This window comes from Syzygium oleosum, unplaced genomic scaffold, assembly GCF_021117445.2.
Source record: "Syzygium oleosum isolate NSW1041296 unplaced genomic scaffold, Sole_v2.1 Sole_v2.03, whole genome shotgun sequence".
NCBI classification, from domain to species: domain Eukaryota; kingdom Viridiplantae; phylum Streptophyta; class Magnoliopsida; order Myrtales; family Myrtaceae; genus Syzygium; species Syzygium oleosum.
In genome coordinates this window covers 11,389,853-11,415,044 of record NW_026607487.1, presented here as the reverse complement: position 1 = coordinate 11,415,044, position 25,192 = coordinate 11,389,853, and the positions used below count along the sequence as shown (strand labels likewise).

At 42.6% G+C, this 25,192-nt stretch overlaps 3 protein-coding genes across 4 annotated transcripts; 2 read left to right on the top strand and 1 right to left on the bottom strand.

Moving 5' to 3' along the window:
• The first annotated feature begins 3,798 nt into the window (after positions 1 to 3,798).
• Positions 3,799 to 5,073, top strand: LOC115670787 (pentatricopeptide repeat-containing protein At2g28050). Its single transcript, XM_030592149.1, has one exon. The coding sequence runs from the start codon at positions 3,799 to 3,801 to the stop codon at positions 5,071 to 5,073; it is 1,275 nt and encodes a 424-aa protein (XP_030448009.1).
• A 921-nt stretch (positions 5,074 to 5,994) lies between these two features.
• Positions 5,995 to 10,359, bottom strand: LOC115670822 (P-loop NTPase domain-containing protein LPA1 homolog 1-like). 2 transcript variants are annotated; one of them, XM_030592176.2, is made up of 7 exons: positions 10,111 to 10,359; positions 8,899 to 9,185; positions 8,528 to 8,609; positions 7,846 to 8,271; positions 7,004 to 7,732; positions 6,769 to 6,876; positions 5,995 to 6,667 (listed from the first exon to the last, which is right to left on the bottom strand). In XM_030592176.2, exons 1-7 carry the CDS (start codon positions 10,255 to 10,257, stop codon positions 6,290 to 6,292), a joined length of 2,157 nt encoding a protein of 718 aa, XP_030448036.1. In that variant the 5' UTR covers positions 10,258 to 10,359; the 3' UTR covers positions 5,995 to 6,289. The 2 variants fall into 2 exon arrangements, with proteins under 2 accessions (XP_030448036.1, XP_030448037.1); XM_030592177.2 differs by lacking the exons at positions 8,528 to 8,609; positions 10,111 to 10,359 and having other exon boundaries at positions 6,080 to 6,667; positions 8,899 to 9,040.
• Positions 10,360 to 22,788: 12,429 nt separating this feature from the next.
• LOC115670597 (60S ribosomal protein L37a-like) lies at positions 22,789 to 24,291 on the top strand. Its single transcript, XM_030591901.2, has 5 exons — positions 22,789 to 22,901; positions 23,459 to 23,498; positions 23,651 to 23,739; positions 23,853 to 23,935; positions 24,030 to 24,291. The coding sequence occupies exons 1-5, from the start codon at positions 22,830 to 22,832 to the stop codon at positions 24,091 to 24,093; spliced, it is 348 nt and encodes a 115-aa protein (XP_030447761.1). The 5' UTR covers positions 22,789 to 22,829; the 3' UTR covers positions 24,094 to 24,291.
• Positions 24,292 to 25,192: the final 901 nt, after the last annotated feature.

Here is a 25,192-nt window from a genome sequence, read left to right as displayed (position 1 = left end):
TTACCCCAAACTAATTTTTTTACCATAAAAAACCCTAAAACGGTACACTCGTGATAAATTTACCCTCCGTCAGTTTTCATTAAATTTTACTGTCAAATTACTGAATTAACTGACATGTGGCAGTTGACAGGTGTATTAGTTTGGGGTTTTATCCTCTGTTTGTCACATGTATACCAATTTGTAATTTTTCGTGGTATTAATTTAATTTAATGGAAACTAACGAGGGTAAATTTGTCATAAATGTACCAGTTTAGAGTTTTTTATGGTCAAAAAATTAGTTTTTGGTAAATTTATCACAGGTGTACTAGTTTAGGGTTTTTTATGATTAAAAAAATTAATTTTGGGTAAATATATCACAAATGTATCAGTTTGGGGTTTTTCGTGGTATTAACCATTTGATAAAACCATCGATCATTATAAGGGATGAAAATAGAGAAAAAAAAATTTCGACAATAGCTGAAAAACTTATGTGAAATTTTATTAGTTTTTGCAGGTTTTGTTGACGGAGTTTGTACTATCTTTAAAATTCACTAGACATGAATACGCGATCCCTTCTTTACTTATAAAGTGAGTGATTTTCCAACTTAATTAAGTTATTTAGGTTAAAGCTATTTATGTGTTGAGTACTTTAATGAGTTCATTGTACAAGTTTTGCAAAAATCTGACAAGCAAAACTTAATTTTCTTTAAGATTAATATCACGAAAAATTTCAAATTGGAACACATGTAAAAAATTTACCCCAAATTCATTTTTTGACAACAAAAAACCCCAAACCGGTACACTTATGACAAATTTACTCAAAACTAATTTTTTGACCATAAAAAATAAAAAACTAGTACATATGTGACAAATTTACCCAAAACTAATTTTTTAACCACAGAAAACTCCAAACTGATAATTCTATGACAAATTTAGCCTCCGTTAGCTGACAGTTTAGGGTCTTTCGTGGTATTTATCCTATGGATTTTCACATGGACTTGCCATGTCACCATACCACGTCACAATGTGTCAACCACATCAGCAAATTTAATGGTAAAATTTGATGGAAGCTAACGAAAGGTAAATTTGTCTCAGGTATATCAATTTGGGGTTTTTTGTGATAAAAAAATTAGTTTGTGGTAAATTTATCATGAGTGTACCAGTTTGGGGTTTTTTGTGATCAAAACATTAGTTTGGATACATTTATCACAAATGTACCAATTTGAGATTTTCAGTGATATTAATGTTTTTTCTTTATTAACACACCTTGTTAGACTCACCATTCAAAAGGTGAAACCATTGAATTAGCTCGGTCAACTACGTATATCAACTTCTACTTTTAATATTGGACATGTAAATCTGAAATTTTCCTCATTGTTGCAGCCACCATACTTGCACGCTTAGCCCTTTCTAGATATAAAGAAAAGCAAGCTTCAATGTTGAATTGGCTAGTAACATTTTTCAATTTTGGTAGTAGTTTATTCACGGGGTTAGTAAAATTTCATATTAAAGAAGTAGATACTAATATATTTATAATTAATGATGCCTTTATTAGACCTGATTATGAACTTTGCGTCCCATGGCTCGCCCAAGCTCTCTCGGACCAAATGGGTGCGAAGAGCCGAAGAGAACTTAATAGAGATCTTGGGGGAAAATTGTTCAAAAAATCCTAAGTCTATTGCACTTTTGCCAATTTAATTCTAAACCTTTCAATTTTGCTAATTGAGTCATAAATCTTTTGACAATTTTCCAATTGAGTCCATCCGGCTAATTTTGGCCGAAAATTGTTGACGTGGCATGACCGGTGCTGACGTGGACATTTTTAATAATTTTTCGAATTTTTTTTCCCTTTTTCCCTTTTCTTTGCTTTTTTTTTTTTTTTTCATTTTTGGAGTTAGGGCTAGCGACCCTCGCCTGGCCGAGGGCCGCAACGCCCTCGCTTGATATGGCTAGGCGATGATGGCCCCACTTGGGACCAACGAGAGCTGCCAAGCCCTCGCCTTTGTTTGGAGAGGTCACCGGCCCTAACTCCAATACCCAAAAAAAATAATAATAAAGATAAGGAAAAAAACCATAAAAATTCAAAATATTATTAAAATATTATTTTAAAATGTCTATGTCAGCGTCGATCGTGCCATGTAGGACAGTTGGCATCTACATCAACAATTTCCGGTCAAAATTGGTCAAATGGACTCAATTGGCAAGAAGTGAAAATGTTAAGGACTCAATTGGCAAAATTAAAAGTTTAAGACTGAATTGGCAAAAGTGTAATAGGTTTATGTGTTTTTGGATAATTTTCCCAAGATCTTAGACGAGACTATTTAATTAGAAGTCCGACCTGGTAAGACTGGACCTGGGACAGAAAGGCCCAGCCCAAAAATGTATATCTATAATATGTTTTTAGTATTATATACCTATTTAACTACCACCTTCATATTTTCTCTTACTCACGTTGCCCTCGGACGAAAGGTGAGGAGATTGTGATGTCTTTACCTAACAAGAAGCTTACCCCGACAGACTTGATAATACGGTTCCATTTGTTTTGCGAAAAATATTTTTCTAAAAAACATTTTCTTAATTTTTTAACGTTTATATCGCTTACGAAAATGAGTCAACAGAATATATTTACCTAGTCAACGGAAAATCAATGCTTAAATTTAGAATTATGATTTCCTCCAAAACATAACTAAATATCGACGCTTAAATTAGAAACTCTATGTTTGAGCACAAAAACCCTAACACTCATTCCTGAGTCCTTGGCAGCGGACCCGGATCTTGAAGTCGAGGTTGGGTCCACCGGGGTCAATCAAGGCTATGCCTGGCAGGTCCAAAGAGGTTGGGCACGAAACTTGGTGCCCAGGCCCAAGTCCATAGAAATTGGGCTCGAGACATCAACGCCCGGGCTAAGGTCCATTAAGACCAAGCGTAGGACCCCGGTAGCCCTACCTAGCTTCCTGGTGCCCCAGCTCGGGTCCAAAGAGGCCAAACCCGAGACTTGGATGCTCGTGCCCAAATCCTTAGCACTCGAACTTGGTCCATTGAGGTCAAATTTAAGTCCACAGATGTTGGGCCCGAGACCTTGGTGCCTATACCTCAAGTACATCAAGGCCTGGCCCAAGTCCCTAGCGCCTAGGCCTCGATCCATGAAGGTAGGCCCAAAGTCCACAGAGGTCGGACTCTGGACCCCAAAGCCTATGCCTAGATCCCCAGCAACCAAGCTTGGGCGTCGGCGCCCGTGCCCGTGTCCGAGTACATCGAGGCCGAGCCCGAGACTCTAGTGCCCGTGGCTGGGTCCCCGGTACTCAGGATTAAGACCCCATTGCCTTTGCCAGGATCCCTCGCACTCGAGCCCGAGTCCATTGAGGCCGAGGCACGAGTACCCGAGACTCCGGTACTCGTGCTCGAGACCGAGTCCCGAACACCCGAGCCTGGGTCTGTTCCTTACCCTTACCAAATGACGGAAAATATTTTCCAGTTCATTGTCAGGTTTCAGTCGAACACCGAAAAATAACTTCCTAAAAAATATTTTTCAAAAATGTCGTTTTTTTCGAAATTAGGCTCGGCCTCAGCCCCCTATCGGCTCTAATTAGCACATGATCGGTAACTACTAATCTTAGGGCATCATACTAGAAAATCACTCACACCTGTATGATGTTGCGTCGGCTCCAACGGTCGTTGAGGAGCCATTTGAGCTTTTTCACTCGAGCCACCCAACCAAAGAAACCGCCAAACCTTCCAACGAACTGCAATCTCTTCTTCTTCTTCTTCTTCTTCCTCATCTTCTTCTTCTTCTTCTTCTTCTTCTTCCTCTTCCATGAGATGACTCAGAAGATCCCGCGAGCCGTCCTCAACACTTTCCCGAACGGCAGGCCGGCGCGATCAAGGAGTCTCTACGGCGAGCTCTATCGAAGGATCGATAGAATCGCTCCCCCGGCGACCCCGTTCGACCCTCCTCCGGCGCCCCGTCTCTCCGATCTCAGTCCCGCCTTGCTCGGCCGGATCCTCTCCGACCCTCATTTGCATTCCTCGAAATGCCTGGCCTTCTTCGGGTACCTCCTCGACAACCAGCCCTCCCTCTCGTTCCGTCCGAATCTACGGTCGCACCTGATCCTAGCTTGCAGGCTTCTCAAAGCCACGAACTTTAGCGCAGCGGAGCGTCTGTTGAGATCCGTGATGATGAACCGAAGCGGCCCGCATCCGTTTACGGCCATCGCGTGCGTGATCGAGAAATGTTGCGTTAAGGCGCGAATCAGAGCGAAGCTGCTCGAGATGATGTTTAAAGTTTACTCAGAACACGGGTTATTTGATCAGGCTTCGCAGGCATTTGATTATATGAGAAAGAGGGGAGTTCAGATAAATGAGAGGGCGTGTACTGTGCACTTGCTTGCCCTGAAGAGATCTGATCAGGTCGGGTTGTGCGTGGAGTTTTTCAGCAAGATGGTGGAGTCGGGTATTGGGATTTCTGTGTACTCTTTGACTGTTGTGGTTGATGGGTTGTGTAGGAACGGAGCGGTCAAGATGGCTAGGGAGTTGGTGGAACAAATGTCAAAAAAACGTGTAGAACCAAACATTGTCACGTTCAATACAATCATAGATGCTTGTGTGAAGTGGTGGAATTTTCGCGAATTGGACTTGGTGTTGCTCCTGATGCAAAAGGAAGGAGTCGAATTCAATCCCGACACGTATATATTCCTAATCGGTGGGTACACGAGCTTCGGACGGGCGAAGGAGGCCGAGAAGTTGATAGTGAAAATGAATGATCTCGGTTTGGAAGTCGACACCCATTTGTATAATCTGACTATCTGTGCATTCGGTAAAGTAGGGTCCGCAAGAAGCGCTGTTAAGCTGTTTGATGAAATGACTAATAGAGGTGTTGAGAAGAATGCCGACACGTACTGGGCTTTGATTAAGGGGCTCTGCGAAGTTGGAGAGATTGAGGAGGTTATTCTATACGTCGGTGAGATGCGGAGAAAGGGAATTCAAATGGGCGAGGTTATGATGGAGAGAGTAGTAGATGCTTTTTGCAAGAGAGGGATGGTAGATGCAGCTTACAATTTTCTTGTTGACACGGAGAAGACAGAGACTAAGAGCTGATGTATTTGCCTATGCGAGCATAGCAAGCGCATTATGCAAAATGAATAGGAATGAACAAGCCAAGATGTTTGAAAGTTTGAACTGCAGTGAGCATTTGCCCCTCCATAGAAGGTGCTCATTTTGATTAAGATGCAGATGCGTCGGAATGCGTGTGGCTTGAAGATACGAAAAAGGATACGATCAAGTATTTTTTGCTCGTCATTCATCAATTGAGATTTCGAGTGCATTGAAGATATGTCATCTATGTGGGCAACAGAGAGGTCAGACTGGCCGAAGTTCAAGGAATTGCACCCGAACCAGGAAAACAGAGTAATGGTCGATAAATCCATGCACACTGGATACCGCATTCTATGGCAAAACGGCAAGGGCCTATATTCCTCCTCCAGGAAGTTAGGTTGGTTTACTTGAAATGGATGCTTCGGCCAACATTGCAGATTTGCTGGAGAATGGTTAGTGCAGTGAATTCGAGTCTCGAGCGAGGGGCGCGCAAGTTCGTTGCCGATCCATACTTTTAACCCCTTGAACTGAAGAACCAGAATGGTTCGTTCACACCGTGCTCTGTGACTTCACTTCTCCTTCCTCCCCTCCATTCGTGCACGTTGGACACACGCGAACCGAGTCCGTGATTGTGCTTGTGAATCTCGGGATTTCTCGTTTTTGTTCTTGAAAATGAAATGGCATGATTTCCGGAGGTTCGATTATTAATGAATTGCCAATGGGTACAGAAACCTTTTTGTGCTCCCTTTGCAGGAATTCTCTTTCCTTGGGTGGCATATCAAGATCGTAGACTCTTGCTTTGCCTATTCTGAAGAAAGAAACAGCAGAAGCAGTTCTATGACTTGGACTGGGAACAAAACACAATCTCCCATCGAAGTCTGGCACTAAGCGAATCTTTCCTCGTGATGTAAGTTAATAGCCACATTGACGAAATTGGTGAATCATTCGAAGGATGGCCTGGAAAGAGGCATCCTAAACGGATCATTTCTGAACAGACTATCGCAACATCTGAGAGAATAAAGGAATGAGATTTAAAGAATCAGAATCTCATCGTCCAACTCCTCCATCGTTAGATTAGACAGAAAATAAGAGGAGGAGAAAGAAACCACCTACTTCCCTAACCAGACAAAGCAAAGCAACAAAAGATATACACAAAGGAAACCAAACTTGTTAGCGAATCAAAAGGTCAGTCCAAAAAAAACTCTTTCCCCCTTAGCTCTTAAGGGGCCCCGGACAGAATGGCATCGTTAATTATCGACCCGTCGTTTTTCCCGAAGGCGGGTATACTTAGAGACCGTTTTCTCATCCTGGCTTTGCCGGGTGCTGTCGCTCGCCTCTCGTTTTTCTCCACAAGCACAGAAGCGTGAGAGCACAGCGGCTCAATCTTCTGCTCATTGCTATGCTTGAGGAAAAAGTCCAGATTTTTACGATACTTGTCCTCTCCCATGTTCGTCCCCAGCGCCCCAGGAGCAGGAAGTAACTTCTCTCGCAATTCCTCATCATCGTCTGACGAATACCCATTCTCCAGCACGTCTTGCATGGCAAGATCGTCGTACTCTTCGTCTGATTTAGTGGACTGCTCGTCGACCGATCCCACCTGTGAATGGCAATACTTCTACAGTCAACAAATAGAGGAGAGCACCGCAATGATGCCAGACCACTTAAGAGAGAGATTCAGATCAAAGAGTAAACTCATACCTCTTCGTGATCGTGTTTGTTAGCATCGTCACTTAGATCTTCGTCACTGTCCACTGGTGGGTCATCGGCCTCCTCATCACTTCCATGCACAGAGTGTTCTTCCTTCAGCTGAAAAGTATAACAAGGTTAAAAAAAACTCAGCAGAATTTCGCTTCTTATAAAACGACAATGCAATTACTCCCTGGGAACAAAATGCTTGTGAAGTTGTGTATTTACAGATTAACCTCCAACATACCTCCTTGGCAGGCCCATCAGACATCCTTGGTGAGCTGCAACAAGACGAATAGTATTTACTGCCATTATCAGTCCCATCAGCCCTTGATTCATCGACACTTCCAGCATAGCTTCCAGCATAGCTTGTGCCTCCATCACTGGGCCAAGCACTGATCCCAAAATGACCAAACTGAAGATTAACCGGCTCAGCCTTTCCGATCTGCAATGGACCATACATAGGGTTGCCTATTCCATTCTCACTCCCATTACTGTCCACTGAATTCACAGGCCAAGCCCTGGCAACAGATCCATCTGTATTTAGAAGTGCCATCAGATGCCTAGAAGAACCTTTTCTCTGGATCAGTTGAAACATCCCCTTAGAGCTTAAGGAATTTGCAGCACATTGGTTCCTGTACTCCTCATCAATCACAGAAACTGTGTTCGTCGTGGGATCGTAAAGCTGCTCCCCCACTTCACGCCTTCGAAGGCAGCTAAAAACCGTCGCATGGATTGCCGCCACACTCCTATCGACATTGGTGTTGTTTATTTTGGGGACCAGATGCTTGTCAGCCCTTTTACAAAGATAGTCCTGTATTGTTCTAATATTCCTTATGTACTTCACATATTTATTTTTTGCTGGGTCCAGCGTCATGTACTTTGCACGAACAGCAAATCGTTCCATGTGCTTGTCTTCATTTGTAATATATATCATAAACGGTATGATCGAGGGATGCTTCTTCATTAGCCCCATCTGCATTAAAAGGAAGGTGAAAAATCAAATTAAGCCTGAGGGGAGATCATTGCAAACCCAAAGTGTACACGGTACAGGAGAGAGAAAAAGGAAGTGGACCGGGATGAGCTTACCACAAAATTGAGACTCAAGTGAACACCTTCAACAACTACTGATTCTTTCCGCTCTTCCCAAGCGGTGATCAAACGATCGAGACTGTCAATTACCATCTCGCTTTGTGCTTTAAATCCTTCAACAGCCATCTGTTTTGGACTGATTAATTCAGATGCAGCTCCGCTTTCTTCAGATGCCGCGGCATCCGGTTTCCCAGGCTTTGATCCATCAGATGTCTCAGCCTTAACAGGGGAGTGCGAAATGCCAGCTAGTTTAGTGGCTTTCCTCTTAGCCTTTGCTTCTGCAACCGCAACAGGATCCAAGTATTCTCCTGCATGGTACGTGGAAGCCCAAAGTAAAGGGTTTTGCTTCTCATCCACAAAACTCCTCATCATGTGCCGAATGGAGTCAGTTGATATCACCGTAGTGATTCCGAGCCTGCTACCCTGCAGGAACGAGCTTCAAAAATTAATATTATAGGGAAATTGACAAAGAAGAGTGTAGACGCATCACATTCACGTTGAACAACTAACAACTCCACTTAACATCAAAAGCGATAATTGATTTCCAGTTCCAGCCCCCAAAAAACATAGAAAAATAAAAATGTAATGAGGAATGCAGCGATAGCTACTATGAACTCCCCAGAACAAAAACCGTCCAAGAAAAACTAAAGAACATTAAAGTTCTCAGCTAAAGATATACCAGCAATGCAGACAAAGTAGATTTCCCACATCCACTAGTGCCACATAACAGCACAGTTACGGATTCTTTCCTTTCTCGTATTCTGCAGCAGAAAGCCAGGAGATAATGCTTAAGAAGACATAGACCTCCTTCATGCTGTAAATGGGTAAATGACAAATCCCATAGTCCATATGGTAAGTAGCAGTAATCACAATTTGCAGAGTCAAAGTTAAGCTTTATCATAATTGCCGAAAAAGCCCGTACAACCATAATGTGCCGATCGTGCAAACATAAGCAGTGAATTCCCAAGAGTGGAGCTTATGTTTTCTCCCAAGAAGAAAGTTGTGGAGGAGGAAATATGTATTAGAAGCTGCGAGATATGAAAAATTTACCTGCAAGCTAAAACCAAGTCAGCCCTCTGATTTGCACCCACATAATTATACTCGGAAAGACTGCTGCATACAATATCTAAGAAAGTTTCTCTCCTGACAACAACAGTTCTTCGCCGCCTTTTGCACAATTCAAATGCTCCTGCTGAACTGGAATGTTTGTCTGCTGCTGCTGCTTTACAGGTATGCCCCTTTGGAGCATCAAAATCAGACGGTACCTCCGTTCCCTCTGGCGAGAAGGCATCAACAGAGGCTTCATTTCTCATCAATTCAAAAACCCGTTGGCTTATCTGGTGCAGAAAGAAACAAAATACATCTTAAACCTTGAACTACACAAGTAACTCCAAAATACAGATAGAAGACAACTCCAAGAGGATGTTATGCAACATGTTTCCTTCCGGAAATAAAAATCGCGCTCACACCGAACCTAGGAGTCAGATGAATCAGTTTAAAAAGACGCACTGAGGTCAAAAGAATGCAATCAATCAGATTAACATCAAATTTGCCGGATTATACCATGTCCAAAAAAAAGTATTGCACGAGGGACAAGCTCTGAGGTTTTCTTAATTCAGAAGCCAAAGAGGTGCATTTCTACAATACTGTTACGGCAAAAGGTCAAATAAGGCCAACAAAATAGCAGAGCACTTTCAAAAGCACAAATTGTCAGTCCTCTTGAAAAGTAAAAAGAGGTTCCGCAAGAAACAAAAATACCCATCACCGAAAAAAAAACGAAAAAGAAGAAGAGACAGAACAGCCACAAAATTAGCTGAATGACGGAAATCTCAGGCGTCAAGATAGATTCTTTCCCCCGTTCACAAAGAAATCTGAGTCGCCAATGTATAAAAGAACGTCAAGAGATGCGGCATTCTTGCTCCTCAAAAGAAGCAATACCATCCGATCATTAGCACAACGATCCACAAGATCGTATAATTCCTGCTACGGCTTGAGGCCCAACAGGGGGATACTACAGAAAAAGAAACTGAAATTTGGCAGAACAGATTGCATGCACGATAGATCTCCGCATCGCAAAGCCCCTCGCCCCACAGAACCCAACCGATCGCGGCACATGACGCAGAATTGCGAATATAAAAAAAAAAAAAAATGCAGCTCCGAGCCTCAGCAGAAAGCGAAAGAATGCGAGGAAAACAAAAAAAAAAAGAAAAGGAACAACACCCAGGTAGAAGTAAGATCGAAGGAGTACCAAAATTTACTTACCTTGAAGGCGTGCCGAGCCTTGCAACCCATGAGCTGGAGAGTGCTCTGGAGAACAGGGCGGGTGTAGCGAAACGACGCCTTCCCTCTCTCTCTCTTCTCCCCCTCGTCCACCACCACTATGTACAGAACCTTCGCCACCTCCGCCATTGCTCCTCCAACCCCACCACCCTCTCTGTCTCTGTCTCTCTGTCTCTCTCTGCGTCGGTGCACGCCACAAAACAACAACTGCGCAAGAACAGGAAGAGAAGAGAAGAGAGAGAGAGAATCAGGGAAGGACGGAATCCAAAAAAAATATCAGCTGACCAATTCAATCGAACCGGACGAAACCATCACGTGCGCCGCGCGGGCGGGGGAGGGGAGGGGGGGGTACGGAAAACAACCGCCCACCACCACCACCACCACCACCACCGCCAAACGCGACCCCGAAAAAACGAGAGGAAAAAGAAAAAGAAAACAAAAAAGAAAGGGGAAAGGAAGGAAGGGAGGAATCGGAGAGAACAGGGAACGGGAGGGCAATGCAGGTGTGGGGAGGAAGGCGAGATCGAGGATCGAACCTGGGGAGTAAAGGAAAGGAAGGAATCTCAGAGGAGGAGGAGGAGGAGGAGGAGAAGAAGAAGAAGCGGTCGCTCTAGGTCTCGGGAATCGCGATCGCGAAGAAGTTCTCCCGCTCTCTGCGTTCGGATCGGTAGAAGAGGAACGACGTTCGTGCTCTTTGGTGTTGGTGTCTCGCCTTCATCGTCTCGCGTCTGGGACTAAAACACGCATCGCACCAACGCGCCCCTCCCCGAGTTCCCCGCCCCCCCCCCCCTGCCCTCCTTATAAACAAAAACACGACCAGAGCGGCTGCAACTCTCCCTCTCCCTCTCCCTCTCCCCCTCTCTAGGGTTCAATGACGAATTTGGCCTCGGCTTGGCTCCGTAATTACGACGCGGCATGCCCCCCTACGCTTTTTGATGTTTAATGGGGGTGGGGAGATCCCGTGGGCCAATGGCTCGGACCGTAATTTCGATGGAAATTGAGGGGTTAGCTCGGAGGGCGGGTTTGCCAAATAACCCCCCCGCCTCGTCCTTTCCTTATTTTTTTTTCTTCTTTCTTTGGGGGGTCGAAACGCGCGTCGTCCTTAATTTCGGATGGAAAATAAATTGGAATTTGGAAGAGGACTTAAAAGGAAAATAAACGAAAATCCTATTTTATGCCGTGACCCGAAAAAAAGAAGAGTCGTTGCTTTTTACGAACCTTTTTGCTTTTTTGTTTAGAAAAGAAAAAAAGAATAACGAGGACTTGTTTTAGCCTGATTATTATTTTTAAATTTAGGGATAAGTGCACTCGAAGTGTCATGAAAATACAATTGTTCGAAAAGTGCAGTCAAATTCTAAAAACTTGTTTTAGGACTCGATTGCGCTTTTTGAACAAGTTTTAGGATTTCACTGCACTTTTTGAAAGCTTTGAAGCTCGATTGCTGGGACTTTCGATGCACTTATCCCTTAAATTTATCATAAGTGATTTTTTTTTTAATTTTACTGCTCTTACAGTTTAAATTTTAAAATGACCGAAGATTTTCATATTTACCCTCGATTTGGATGGAGTGATCAGGAATGAAAAGGAGGGGTCTAGATAAATTAAGAGAGTATTTGAAGGAATCGAGTCGTGGTGTTGTTTGGAAATTAGCGAGAGAAAATAAATGAAAGAATGTATTATGTACATGCACACACATATATAATAACGGTATAAGTAGGAAAGAGTAAATAAGTATGTTAAGTTACACATAAATCCCCATATTGAAAATGTACGAGAAATTGACCGGATCAATCCATTCAAATCTTTTCCTCCATCGCTGTCTCTTCCATCCAAACGCTACCGTGTGTTTTGGAACCTTCTCTCCTCCTTCCTAATCCCACTAATAAACACAATATCAACCCGTAAGACGACACCTAAGTTTTCATGAATTTATAAAAAAAAAATTCTGATGAGAAATCAGAGATGGGAAGTAATTTTTGTATATAATAACCCCGGTCTATTTGGTTTCCCACTGACTATTTTTTTGGCGAAATGTGACCCTTGTTTTAATCGAAGAAAGTTCCTTGGCTATAAAGAAAAGGGTTAATACCACAAAAAATCCCAAACTGGTATACCTACGATAAATTTATCTCAAACTAATTTTTGGATTATCAAAAACCCCAATTTGTTACGCATGTGATAAATTTACCTTAAATTAATTTTTTTACCACAAAAAATTCAAAACCGGTACACTTATGATAAATTCACCCTTCGTTAAATTGGATTAATACAACAAAAAATCATAAATCGGTAACTCTGTGACACTGCAACGTGTCATCAAACTCGGTAATTTGACGGTAAAATTTAACGGAAACTAACGGAGAGTAAATTTATCATATGTGTATCGGTTTTGTGTTTTTGATGGTCCAAAAATTAGTTTAGGGTAAATTTGTCACAGGCGTGCTAACTTGGAGTTTTTTGTGATGTTAACCCTAAAGAAAACTGGTGAAAGCACAAACTCGTCAAGAAAAGTGTAGAGCCGAGAAATCTCGACTTGACAAGGAAAAAACATTTATTATTTATTAATCACAGGAAATAACAATCATAAAAAGAAAAGAAAGAAATAATTAAATGAAGAGACAACACGGCAAAAGGCAAAATGCTCGAACGTGCCTCAAAGCAGCCACTTTGTCACGAAAACAAGAAACGGACCATGTCCCCAGGGGGAATTGAATCTTTAAAAGCACGTCCTTGCATCACCCGAATATGCAAAAATTTACGACCCTGGACCGCCGTTGCGGGACCCGCACGGTCAGGCTCTTTAGTAAGCCGACCGTTTTGTTCGGACCAAACGTTTTTCATTCGGAGTAAACTGTAAAAAAGGCGGGCTCGCTAGGGTTAATGCCGTGCGGGCCGGGGCGATTTGTTTGTGACGATCCCCGCCCAGGCCCCCTCCGACCATTTCCCCACCATCGCCAGCCCTTCCCGACAATGGTGAGGCGGCGGCAACAAGGGCTCTCTCCTTTTTAATTTTTTTTTAGCTTATTGTTTTTAATTTAATTTAAATAAAATTTGTATTGAAAATCAAATTTGGACCAAAATTCGTTTTAATTGCGTCATCGCCACGTAAGGAGAGAAAGTATTTTAAAAAGCTGCACTAACATTTTTCGTTAGCCAAGTTGGACGAAATTAGAAGAATTCATTTGCACCAATTTGATAAGTTTTTTTTACTGCACTTTTTGGTAAGTTTTAGGAATAAATTGCGCTTTCTTAACAAATTTTAGAAATATCCTTAAAGAAAATAAGCTCTCTTTCATTTCAGTCACGAAAACATAGTCAATTCAGGTTGACCCAACCATTGCACATCACAGAGATTATTAGCCAAAGTTGGAAATTAAGCATCTTGACGTGTATATATTCTTCGGTTGATGGAATAGTGTGATTCGATTGATCGATTGATAAGCTAATCAATTAAGGTTAATACCATCAAAAATCCCAAATTGATACACCTGTGATAAATTTATCCCAAGCTAATTTTTCGACCTCAAAAAATCCTGAACCGGTACACCTATGACAAATTTACCTTCAATTTTATTTCCGTTAAATTTTACAATCAAATTGCGCAGTTGACGGATGTATCGGTTTTATGTTTTACCCCCCATTCCCAGTTTGTGACTTTTTGCTGTATTAATCAAACTTAATGGAAATTAATTGAGGGTAAATTTATCACAAATGTACTAATTTGAAATTTTTTATGATCAAAAAATTAGTTTGGGGTAAATTTTTATGATTTTTCATGATAAAAAAAATTAACTTAAGATAAATTTATCACGGATGCATCAACGCGAAATTTTACGTCATATTAATTCATTAATTAAATTACAAGGAGGTGCTCCTCTTTCAAAAGGGACGGTGAAGTGATGTCTGAAATACAAAATAATAATATTAATTTCTGACAAGTGGGGGATCCTCGCGAAGTGACAGGGAACTCTCGTGTGGGGATGCTAACTCCGATTGTGACTTCTAGGGTTATAACAACGTTGTCAAGTTCGTGTCGGGTCGATGGCTGACGTGGTCGGCTCCCGGGGAAAGATGGGCTTCCATTCCATTCTCTTAAGTGAGATTTCATTTTTGTTGTGCTTATAATATTATATGTTTTATACGGATGATGCGGTGCTAATTGTCGCGCTCAAGAAATTACTAGGAAAAATATCAAATATCAATTTGCCAAAAGAAATGAATTGGGGGGAAATTACCAGAAAAGGCAGTTAAATTATGGCCACCGTGATACGAGCATTTCAAACTATTTTATGTCATAGAAATCGCGAAAATTATATCGTCGCAACAAAAATAAACCTCTATCTACTAAAGAACATCCTGAACTCTGTTCACTGCGGCATCAATACCCTCGTTTTTTTTTTGTAACGCCAATACACCAGTACTAGTTTTGGGATTCTGTCGACAAAAAAAATAAATTCAGTATCAGTGTAGCACCGGAAAAGAACCATTTATTACATTGGTATCAATTCAATCACGATCCTTTCAATTTGGGCCAATCTAGTCATAAAAATTTTCACATTTGTACCAATTTAGTCCATCCTGCCAATTTAGGCTAAAATTACTGACGTTGATGTCGACGGTTTCTACGTGGCACGACCGACGGTAACGTGGATATTTTTTTTCATAATTTTTTTTTCTAAATTATTTTTTCTCGCTTCATTTTTTGGTCAATAGCCGGTCGCCAGCCACGACCGGGGAGGCCTCGCCTTGCTGCCCACGGGTTACCCATGTTCCCCCCCCCCACATTACACCAATTTCACTATTTTTAGGACCGTTGACCGGGACCACGCCATTGGGTTTTCGCCTGGCGACCAGCTCTCCATCCCCTTTTGCGGTTTCCTCGTTCTCCGCTGGTTTTTTTTGTGTTTTTGTGTTTTTGTTTCTTTCTCCCTTTTTCTCTTTTTGGGGGGGATGGACGACGACTTTGAATTGGTCATCGCACCATTCAACGTTTAATTTAGTAAAAATTCTAATAAAGCTGGGACCATGATTGCACGGCTTCCTGCTAACGACTTTAACTAATTTTAACTTCAAAATTAGGCGCGGGTCCCTCGATCCGCGGATCCCCCGCGTTCGATCCGCTGACCTGATCTCCCCCCTATGAACCGTCCTAAGCGGATTGAGATTGGTTTTCGCGGGACTCTTCCACGTCTCTAATCTCAATTACTCTATTTTTTTTTTGTTTTTTTCCCAAAAGGGCATGACTAACGCGATCGATATCCCCCCGCCAGCGCGTCTGTAGGATTGGCGATCCGTGTTTTCGTCGTCGTGAGCTCATCTTGCTGCACCGGGTGCTTTCGATTTGAATGAAATGCAACGCATCTTTGACGTTTGGATAAAGTGAGAATGTGTTTTTGGAGGTATATAAAACGGGCAAAATTTTGTGTGAAGGCATCGCGCCCGCATATGCATAAGTATCAACATGTTGTTGGGTTGGATAGTGGATACGGCTGATGGATTTAAAAGGTCAATCATTAGACGGTACATTTTCTTTATTCTTCTTCCATCTTTTTGTATGGCAAGATCGATCCAAGCACGGCACGAGCGCGATTAAGTTGCACTGAGCAAACCCGTCCATGGTTCGTTACAAACTAATTCCTAGCCTTGGCCGTTGATTTATATGTCCCCAAACAAAGCAACTCTATTGATAAAAAAAAAAGGAAATCGAAAGCCCCGAATCGATAATTACTCAATCGAGACGTGTCGAGGGAAACGTCGCGACTTTTTTCACGCGACGACTCTCTGGAAAGCCCGAAAATGCACACGACCGGAAGCACCGGTTCTTAACTCGAGAAATAATTCATTAAATGAACATAAAAAGCTTTAAAAATAAATAAAAATAAAAAAGGCCACGCATGATCAAAATTAGTACATATTTCGAGCCACCAAAGAGCACTCAAAACGAAAAAGAGCAAAGAAGAGCAAAGGAAAAAGCGGTCGGTCATCGAAAGCGATAGAGAGGGAAGAAGACGGTACGATTGAAATCGCACCTCACGACACGTCCCCTTTTCGCCAATCAACGTGAGCACCGACTACTACTAAAATGTAAACCTTTGAAAAAATCAACACGGGAAGAAGAGAGAGGACGGTCAGAAACCGAATCTAGGATAAGCAAAAAAGAAATATATATATATATATGTATATATTTAAAGAAAAATTACGCTTATGTTATATGCTAGAAAATTGATGGGCGGTTTTATATTTTAATTAATATCTGTGCCTTTTTGTAACATTATAATTTGCATAGGTTGCTGCAAAAGTTTGGGTTCGTATGCTTTCGGTTTGCCGTTCCAATCTTTTTGTCGGGTCCGATTTTGCAGAAGTTGGGCGTTCAAAGGTTGCAGCGTCTCCTGCCTTTTTCCCCCCATCGAAGGATTTCCACGACGAGCACCATCCGTTTTTCTCTTTTGTCTTTTCTTTTTTTCACTTTCAGAAATTTCAATTCTCACGTATTCCGAAAACCGAGTCAACCGCACCGCGATTCCTCTCGGAATAGGACCTCCGGACATTAGGGATGTCAAAAAAGCTCGGTTCAGCACGACCCGACCCGACCCTACAAATTTGAGTATTTTTCGGGTTGGGCCTTAGTCTTCTTCGGATAGGGGTTCAAGGTATGGGTAATGTTAGGGTTCGGGTTATAACCCTACCCAGAGCAAAATACCCGAAATTATAATCCTCTCAACTCAATCGTCTGTTCGCCACTCATCTCCGCACACTTTCCGGTTTCCATCGTCTCTTCCACAAACCCTAGCGGCCGACATGTTAACAATTCAATAAAGATGATGGTTCTTAGATGCGGAGGTGTAAGGTATAGGCTTGTCGAAATTTCATGGGAAGGATTAGAATATGTTCAGTTTTAATGTAAGAAATACAAAGTATTAATAAAATATATAAGCTCGTGATTCCGAGACGCCAAATTACATGAACCAAATCATGCCCAAAATGGACTGTGATCTCAAGATGCTGTAGAATTATTAAAAGAAATAATGAAAAAAAATATACAAAGCACCTTGAAAAAGAAGAAGGCATATAACTAGGCTTGCTTTCCACACATTTCGCGAATCGACCAAAAGTTGCATTTACAAAACCCCAAAAATATTTGAAAAAATCAGCTAGAAGTAAGAAATCTTTCCCTTGAAATGTGGCGTCGTAAGTGGGTTTGGAGTAAGATTTTTTCTCACGCAAAGAAAAAGAAACTTTTCCCTTTTTCGTGCGACGCCCCGTGGCCTTTGAATTTTCTCGGGTTTGAAATGGGAAAACGACACAAATGGTTCTTGAATTTTTCCGCAATGTGCGATGCGGTTTTTAAATTTTTAATTTGTTCAATATGACCCCGTAAACCATAACCCAATGTGTAATATGATCCCTTAACTTTCAGTTTGTTTAATGTAGTCCTTAAACTATGTGAAAATATTCATTGTTGTCCTTGAACTTGAATTAATGAAATGAAAACATTGAAGATTTTCATCTAATTCGGGGACTAAATTGAACATTTATCAAAAGTTTAAGGATCATATTGAATAAATTAAAAGCTCATGGACCACACTGCATATTGAACCAAAGTTTCATAGGCTATCTGTGTCATTATTCCGTATGAAATTTGATGGATCGTGAAGGTTTAGATAAAGTGCACGATGCAATGAGCTTAGAAGCTCTGAAACGCAGATACGTCGATTGAAAATCATTATATGGAGCTCTAGCTCGGATCCCTCTCAGCTAATAGTTATATATTCAAGGAAATAAAGATTATCATTTCTTCTTCTTCTTCTTCTTCTTCTTCTAGCTTGGCATGCTGCATGACAAATTTGATTTACAATCGCAAATCTTTGACCGATGAAGCCGGGATGTTGACCTAAAGGAGGCAGCAGAAACAGAAGGCAAACCGCACCGCAGTGCAGCGTCGCAACGCCATTTCCGTTGACGAGAATCGATTAAGTCCGTTCTTCTAGACGAGCAGGTCGCTTTCTGGGCTTGTTCGTTTACTCGTTTTTTTTCTCTATTTTCTGGGTCGGTTATCGAACTAACTGTGCTGGCGTTTATCATGTGGCAACAAGCATGCACGTCGCTTTAGGGCAAGAAAAGAACATGCAGAGAAAAGAACGCCTGAAATGGAGGGGGACCAACCCGCAGGAGTGGCGCCTTAAAAGACATGAAGCGTTGGGTTCTAGGGTTTGACAACCAAATATTTACGGTATCGATGAAATGACTCGAAAGTTAAACAATCTGTTCGTTGTTGTTAGGGTTTTATACTGGCTGTCGAGATTTATACAGAACACTAATCTTTGTATCGTGCGTTTAATGACCCTACTAGGGTTTTCCAAAAGAATTGAGTTTCAAAGTATGCAAAAAATTGGGAAAATTATCCAAAAAGTCATAAACTTATTGTACTTTTGGTAATTCAGTCATAAACATTTTCACTTCTTACTAATTAAGTTCATCCGGCTAATTTTGGCCGGTTGGCGCTGATGTGGTCGCCGGCCTAGGCCGGCCGTCGCTGACTTGGCAATTTTTTAATATTTTTGTTTCAAATTTTTTAATGTTTTTTTTTTTTTTGCCTTCTTCCCTCTAGCGGGTTTAGCAACCGGTGACCGGCAATCGGCCAGAGGCGCGGGCAGGCGCGAAGCTCACCCCCGCCTGCCACTAGCGAGGGCGAACCGCGTTCGCCGCAGCTAGGCCGACCTCGCCCAGCCAAGGTGAGGCCGACATGCGATGGCACTGGCTGGCGCGAGGCCGGTCTCGCCAGATCTGGGCGAGGTCGAGCCTCGCCCAGCCAAGGCAAGGCCGACCTGTGACGACGCTGGCTGGCCTCGCCCGGCCGGAGGCCACGTTAGCGCCGGCCAGACAAAATTGGTCGGATAGACTCAATTGGCAAGAAGTGAGGTTTATGATTGAATTGGCAAACTTAAAAGGTTTATGATTGAATTGGCAAAAGTGCAATAGGTTTAGGACTTTTTGGATAATTTTCCCCAAAAAATTGAATAGAATCTATTTCCCACGGCGACATGACAAACTCTAGTGGAGGTAGAGTTAGATATCATGGAACCTTTCGATATCTTTGTATTACGTTTATGTTTTTCCACACGAGCCACTTCATTGCAAGTGATACATGTTAGAATCCAGCTCAAAAGCTTAAACTGATAGGTGAAGAGATAGCGCGTGTATGTAAGAAGACATGGGATAATTTTAATACTCTTCACATGCAAGCCGAATTAGGAATGATGCGAGGAATTTGGCAAGCAGGGGCGGCACGAGTGAAATAAAACTAGAAAAGAATCTGGCTTTGATGCAATGTTAGAATGCCCAATCAAAAGCTTGATTATGTTAAAATGTCCAACAAAAAGCTTAAACTGATAAGTAGAGAGAGACAGCATGTCCTCGTGGGATAATTGAATACCCCTCATGTGCAAGCCCGGGATTAGGCGATATGAACAGGGGTAGAACGTAAGTCCGATATCATGTTGGAATGTCCAACCCAAAAGTTTAAATCAACATATGAAGGGGGAAACCGCATACATAACAAGTATATAAATCCCATAAATAAACAATGTGAGACGTTTTGTCGACGCCGGTATAATCAGGTAAGTTCCTAAGCACATAACTCGTCTATATTGAGATCGATGGATGCAAAATATTTGATACACCAAACAATTAATGTCGGTTATTTTATTCGTTCGTTTTTCTATTGAAAGGACGAAGTGGGTGGGTGGGGAGGACATTGTCAACGTAAGGTGGAGGAAAAGGACCGCACCCAAAATCCAAAAGTGGGGATGCTTGACAAAAGAAGGATCGCAAAACCATGGAAATCGATCATACATACATAGGACACGAACTCTTTAACAACGCTTACGAAAGAAAGCAGATTCGAATGTTGATTCCAAAGTGTGTGTACGTTCTTATTCTAATTCACACCATATAATGGATCGCGCCCGTCGTTGTCTGCATCGTTAATTGGGGGGTACGAGTGGGGAGCATCAATCATCATCAATCACGGCCTCTCAAGAATCACCAGAATTCCTCACACATTCCCGCGGGGGCCCTCTTGGAGTTCACATGGACGGACCACCATAGAGTTTTCGTTTGAGACCGGGAACGCCGAAACGGTCGGCCCGTGAAACGCCCAATTGATTTCATGGAAGATTTGGAGTCGGGGGTCGACGGCTCAAATACATGGGATTATTTGAAAACGTGGGAAGAATCGAATCTGCGCCGCGCATCGGATCCTCGCCTATAATTTTAAGGAAAGAACCGTTATGGGCGAGCTCGGGAGGGGATTGCGTGTACCCGGTCTCTTTGCTTTTGGGTCGGGAATCGATCCATTTGACATTCCTTTTTTGTTGCGGCTCGATCGCAGAAAACGACGACGGCGAGACAACATCGGGACGCACTTGCGTGTTTTTCACGTTAATAAAGCGATGAGGTATCGTTATTTACGAGGCCCGGATCGGGCCTTTTCAATTACCAATGGGCACCTTACCAATCGTGAGCGTTTTCTTTTTATTATTTTTTGTACGTTTTATATATCAAACCTCACTTTCTTTTGTTTTCTTTTTTCCTTAGCCGAAAAGGGCTGTGTCAGGTTCGGCTTTACAAATGGGCGTTGAGGAAATGCGAATGCCCTTGACTTAAAGTCCCTTGGGGAAATGAATTTTTTTTTTTTCGTGAAGGGCTTTGGGCAAATCTGGCTCCGGCGAAGAGCTAAGGCCGCCGACGAGCTAGATCTGGCGCCAGCTGCTATCGTGCGACCCCAGGCGGCCCTCGTCGGGGTCACGTGACCTCGCAGGCCCTTCATCGGCCCGATCTAGCAGCGTCAGCTGCCATCGCGAAAAGGAGATGAACAGTAACAACGAGAGGCAAAATCGAAAAATTAAAGAATTGGTGAGGATAGTTTTGGAAGGAAAAAACCAGTTTCAGCATTCGGCCGAATGCTGAAAACCCAATGCTGGTGCCAAGGCCAGCATTTGGCCGACAGCCCCTTGGAAAACCTTGCCAAACACCCGAGCATTTCCCCAAAGGGCTTTGGAGGCCGAAAGCCTATTGGAAAAGCTGAACCAAACTCGCCTTGAGACATGCCTCGCCCACTCCTAGAATGTTCGATTTAAGGCGCCAACGAAACATCAATTGCCTGCTGGGCAAGCCCGTCGCCGCAGGCCCATCACATTCCGAGTGAAAAGTCCAAGACCGATTAAACACCTAAGCCCAAGCTTTACCTTTCTTGGGATTACCAAGGTTTCGAGAGATGGGGACTTTCGGCTTGCAAACCATTTTCTTAGACTATTGAACCAACCATCGCAATGGTTAAAGCCCTCACTTCTATTCTCTAAATTTCAGCACAATTGGACCCTAAACATTTTGGATTGGATGACATATCATCATATCTACTCTTCTATGCGCTTAACCCCACCTTTTCTCAATCGATGGAGAGTGGAAAATACAAAAAAAAAAAAAAAATTCCTCACCTTTAACTCCAAGGCTCCTCTATATTTGGAAAAACCAATTTGCATCATGAGCTTTGCACTTGAATACCGTTTTGCATGCGAAGTTAATTTACAGAATTCCGGTTTCTGACCAAAAGCAATCTCATCCATGTTCTATATTCCCGAACCCTACCTAAACACCCAAATCAACCCAGCCAGCACAAACCCAAAGATTGGTCGACGCTGCCACCAGAGGCCGCAAGCCCTCGCTATGGAGCCGCGCGCACGACCTTATAATGAGGTCGTCCATGGACGTCCTAGTATAGTCGGGCCAGGGGGGAGAGAGAGAGAGAGATTGTAGAGATGGAGATAGTAGAGCGCAATGGGCAGAGAGGCAAAGGTTTTGTGGGAGATCATGGAGGAATGGTGTTTTTCAAGCAAGGGAAATTTGGCCTTTTCTAGGATGTAAAGATGCATTTTCGAAAGCTCAGGATGCAAAGCGGTAAAAGTGTCAAAAAGTGGGGAAGTTTAGTATTTTGCCAATTAAAAAAAGGAAAAAAAAAATTAGAGGTGTCTACTTCTAGTGCATAATTCAAACTTCCCAGCTTAGCATTCGTTTATTTTGTGATTTTGTGAAAATTGAGCGCCACGGGAAAAATGTTTTTGACAAGTTATTTTTTCGTGAGAACCGATTCAATTTTTTCTTTTTGGCCCCGTGCTTTATCGGACATTCTCAGTGCGTTTGAAAATCATTTCTTCTGATCGAGAAATCGTATGAATTTGGGGGCACGAAACTTGACGCCCTCACCCGGCGGATGGATCAAGGACCCCAAGCCTCGATGCCCTATGGCTCGCGAGAGCGAGCATGTGTAGAGATGTTCTCTACATGCAAGTCCAATGCATCCTAACTTTCGAATTATACCGAATCCCATGCGAGACCCTCCAATGTCGAAGGCTAGGATGTACCGGGCTCACATGTACCGAATCGCCCAAGAATCTTTTCGGGTTCATAAGCTTATTTATTATTACACAATCAATCTAAAATCAATTATAAAGAAAGCAATGCCGCAAATGCCTTCAACCACACACGAGCTGTGGAAAATAGAGAAGAGGGAGATTCGCGACACGGCCCCTCGGGCCGGTCTTGGCCCATGAACCAGATCGGGCCCGCTCAATGGGCCCGGGCCCGAAGGCCCATAATCGCCCTAGGGTTTTCCGCTTCATATATTTAAGAGCAATCGGGGAGGCATGGTTCTAGGGTTTCCATTTGCACTTGCTTCCTGCTTCGACAGCCGCTTCTACGTCGTCGGTAACCTAATGGTACGCTCCTCTGTTCATCTCTCTCGGTTTCTCAGTTTTCGCACAGCTATAGTTCTATGGAATCGGCAGGATCGAAGCTGCAGTTGGCTTTCGCTTCTAAGCAAAATCGAACCAATTTCGTTTCTGATTAGGTAACTGTTCTTGGAGTGTATGGAGTTTACATGTGAACCTTAGCTTTAGGGTGGTGTAGTTTTCGCTCGCTGCAACAGCTTGTGGTGCCTTGAGATCTGATGCGCTATGAACAAGGACGATGTTTTGGGGTACGAGGGGAAGTGGGTTTGTTGTTTTTCTGAACTATAGGGGTTTGCGAACCATTCAATCGATCGATGTGCTTCCTTTCGGTCGTGTGTACACACCCTTTAGAAGTCGATCTCGATTAGCTCTGTCGATCGAGCTGGGAAATTCTCTTTTTTTTTTTTCATTGGTTTTCTATCTCTAAAGGCAGCTGAAACGCTCTCATCCCAGTTCCAAGAACTCGGGTGTCGTTCTCAGCATTTGATATCTTGTGTTAAACAAGAATTGACCTTGTATGACAAATGTTTGTAAATCTTGTGCAGGCCAAGCGCACGAAGAAGGTCGGCATTGTCGGCAAGTATGGTAGGTTTCTGAACAATCTGTTTTAATTGTATGATGGCTTGTTGCAGTCTTTTAAACTTCGTGTATGATGAGCCTGTGAGGTTGATCGAGATCTTTGGTTGATCACTCTTTCTGCGCGGTTGCACTTTGCTAATTCAAATTTGGAACACCAGGAACGCGATATGGTGCCAGTCTGCGTAAGCAGATTAAGAAAATGGAGGTGACCCAGCATAGCAAGTATTTCTGCGAGTTCTGTGGCAAGGTAAGCGGTTCTTTGACTTAATTTTCTGAAAAACTAGCTGGATTCTTACGAGCGAGCTCCGGCATTCCTTTGCCATGGCGTCGTGTTTTACTGTTATATGCTTGATGATGCAGTATGCAGTGAAGAGGAAGTCTGTTGGTATTTGGGGATGTAAGGACTGCGGGAAGGTCAAAGCCGGTGGTGCCTACACCTTGAAGTAAGGATACTTTCCTGATAATTTGGCTTCTAACTTCTTTTGCTCGAATGTTTTATTTAAGTAGCTAATTGTTTCCATCATATTGTTCTAACAGCACCGCAAGTGCTGTGACGGTTAGGAGCACCATCCGAAGGCTGAGGGAGCAAACAGAGAGTTAGAGCGACGGATGGGATTGTTTCGCTCTTCTCATGTCTTATCCAACCCATGTGAAACTATAGGAAAACTTGTCTTTGTTGTTGCTCTTCTAGTCCATTTCTGGGAACTGAATTTGATGAAAGTGTCTCTCTGTTCGCATGAAGGCAGGATTTTGTTCGTCTTTTGAGTTATGCTCTAAATTAGTTTTGTTTTCCGGGTTACCCTTGAGTTCCATTCCCTGTTTCTTTTGCTATTTTGGATGATGAGAGCATATGCATCTGATTCGTTATCATGTGTTGTGGCACCAACAAGTCATGGCCCTACTTGCTCCGAATCAATGGAAAAAGAGAAAGTAGTCGGGGCAGTTCGGAAAATCGGTAATGACCGACCAAGCAACTACGGTGATAATGTTTATGAGCCTAATGGTTAGATCAGTTCATTTTGTCTGTGACCATCTCGAGTCTCTCCACTCCACTCCTTGAACCCTATGTCCCCAAAGCCCTGCGTTCCCCCATGCCCTCGTCTGAATCTAACTTTCGTATTCCATCCAATGCCGTTCTCATTGTGATTGTTTTGATGAATGATTATGCTTCACGGTTTACCATGGAGATTGCAGTGATATGGGTTATATTCGGATGTATCTTTAATCTCATTCGCAGCGAAAATCGTGATCAAAATTTATACTCAAAAATCTAATTCTGATCTCATAAGGGTGGCACAAATAATAGTGTCTTAGCAAAGGTGACCAAAGGGGACGCCCATATCGACTATCAAACCGTTTTGGCATCTATATCCTTTGAAGGCACGATAACTATACTTTCTTTATGAACAACTATATTATAGAAAACATTATTTTCGAAAGATCGGGGGGTTCTAGGAAATCTGACTCGTCTGAAAACAAAAAGTTCTTATTTCGCCCTGTCTACTCGCAGCTAATTTACAAACTCTATCGACATGTTTAATTTCGCTTTGCGATGGTTAATATGGAGGTCTGTCAGCAATTAACACTTGGGCTGACATGAGACATCTGAAATGGGAAACATATTATCTTGTTTGAAAGACATGTCCATAGAATTTCCAGCTACGAGGAATAGAGCAGATATCTACTATAGATGGACGGCC

Coding starts and splice junctions, on each gene's coding strand:
- LOC115670787 (XM_030592149.1), top strand. CDS start 3,799: ATGACTCAGAAGATCCCGCGAGCCGTCCTCAACACTTTCCCGAACGGC.
- LOC115670822 (XM_030592176.2), bottom strand. CDS start 10,257: ATGGCGGAGGTGGCGAAGGTTCTGTACATAGTGGTGGTGGACGAGGGG. Junction 9,186..10,110: donor AGGCTCGGCACGCCTTCAAG/GTAAGTAAATTT, acceptor TTTCTGCACCAG/ATAAGCCAACGGGTTTTTGA. Junction 8,610..8,898: donor GACTTGGTTTTAGCTTGCAG/GTAAATTTTTCA, acceptor TTTCTGCTGCAG/AATACGAGAAAGGAAAGAAT.
- LOC115670597 (XM_030591901.2), top strand. CDS start 22,830: ATGGTTCTAGGGTTTCCATTTGCACTTGCTTCCTGCTTCGACAGCCGC. Junction 23,740..23,852: donor TCTGCGAGTTCTGTGGCAAG/GTAAGCGGTTCT, acceptor TTGATGATGCAG/TATGCAGTGAAGAGGAAGTC. Junction 23,936..24,029: donor GGTGGTGCCTACACCTTGAA/GTAAGGATACTT, acceptor TTGTTCTAACAG/CACCGCAAGTGCTGTGACGG.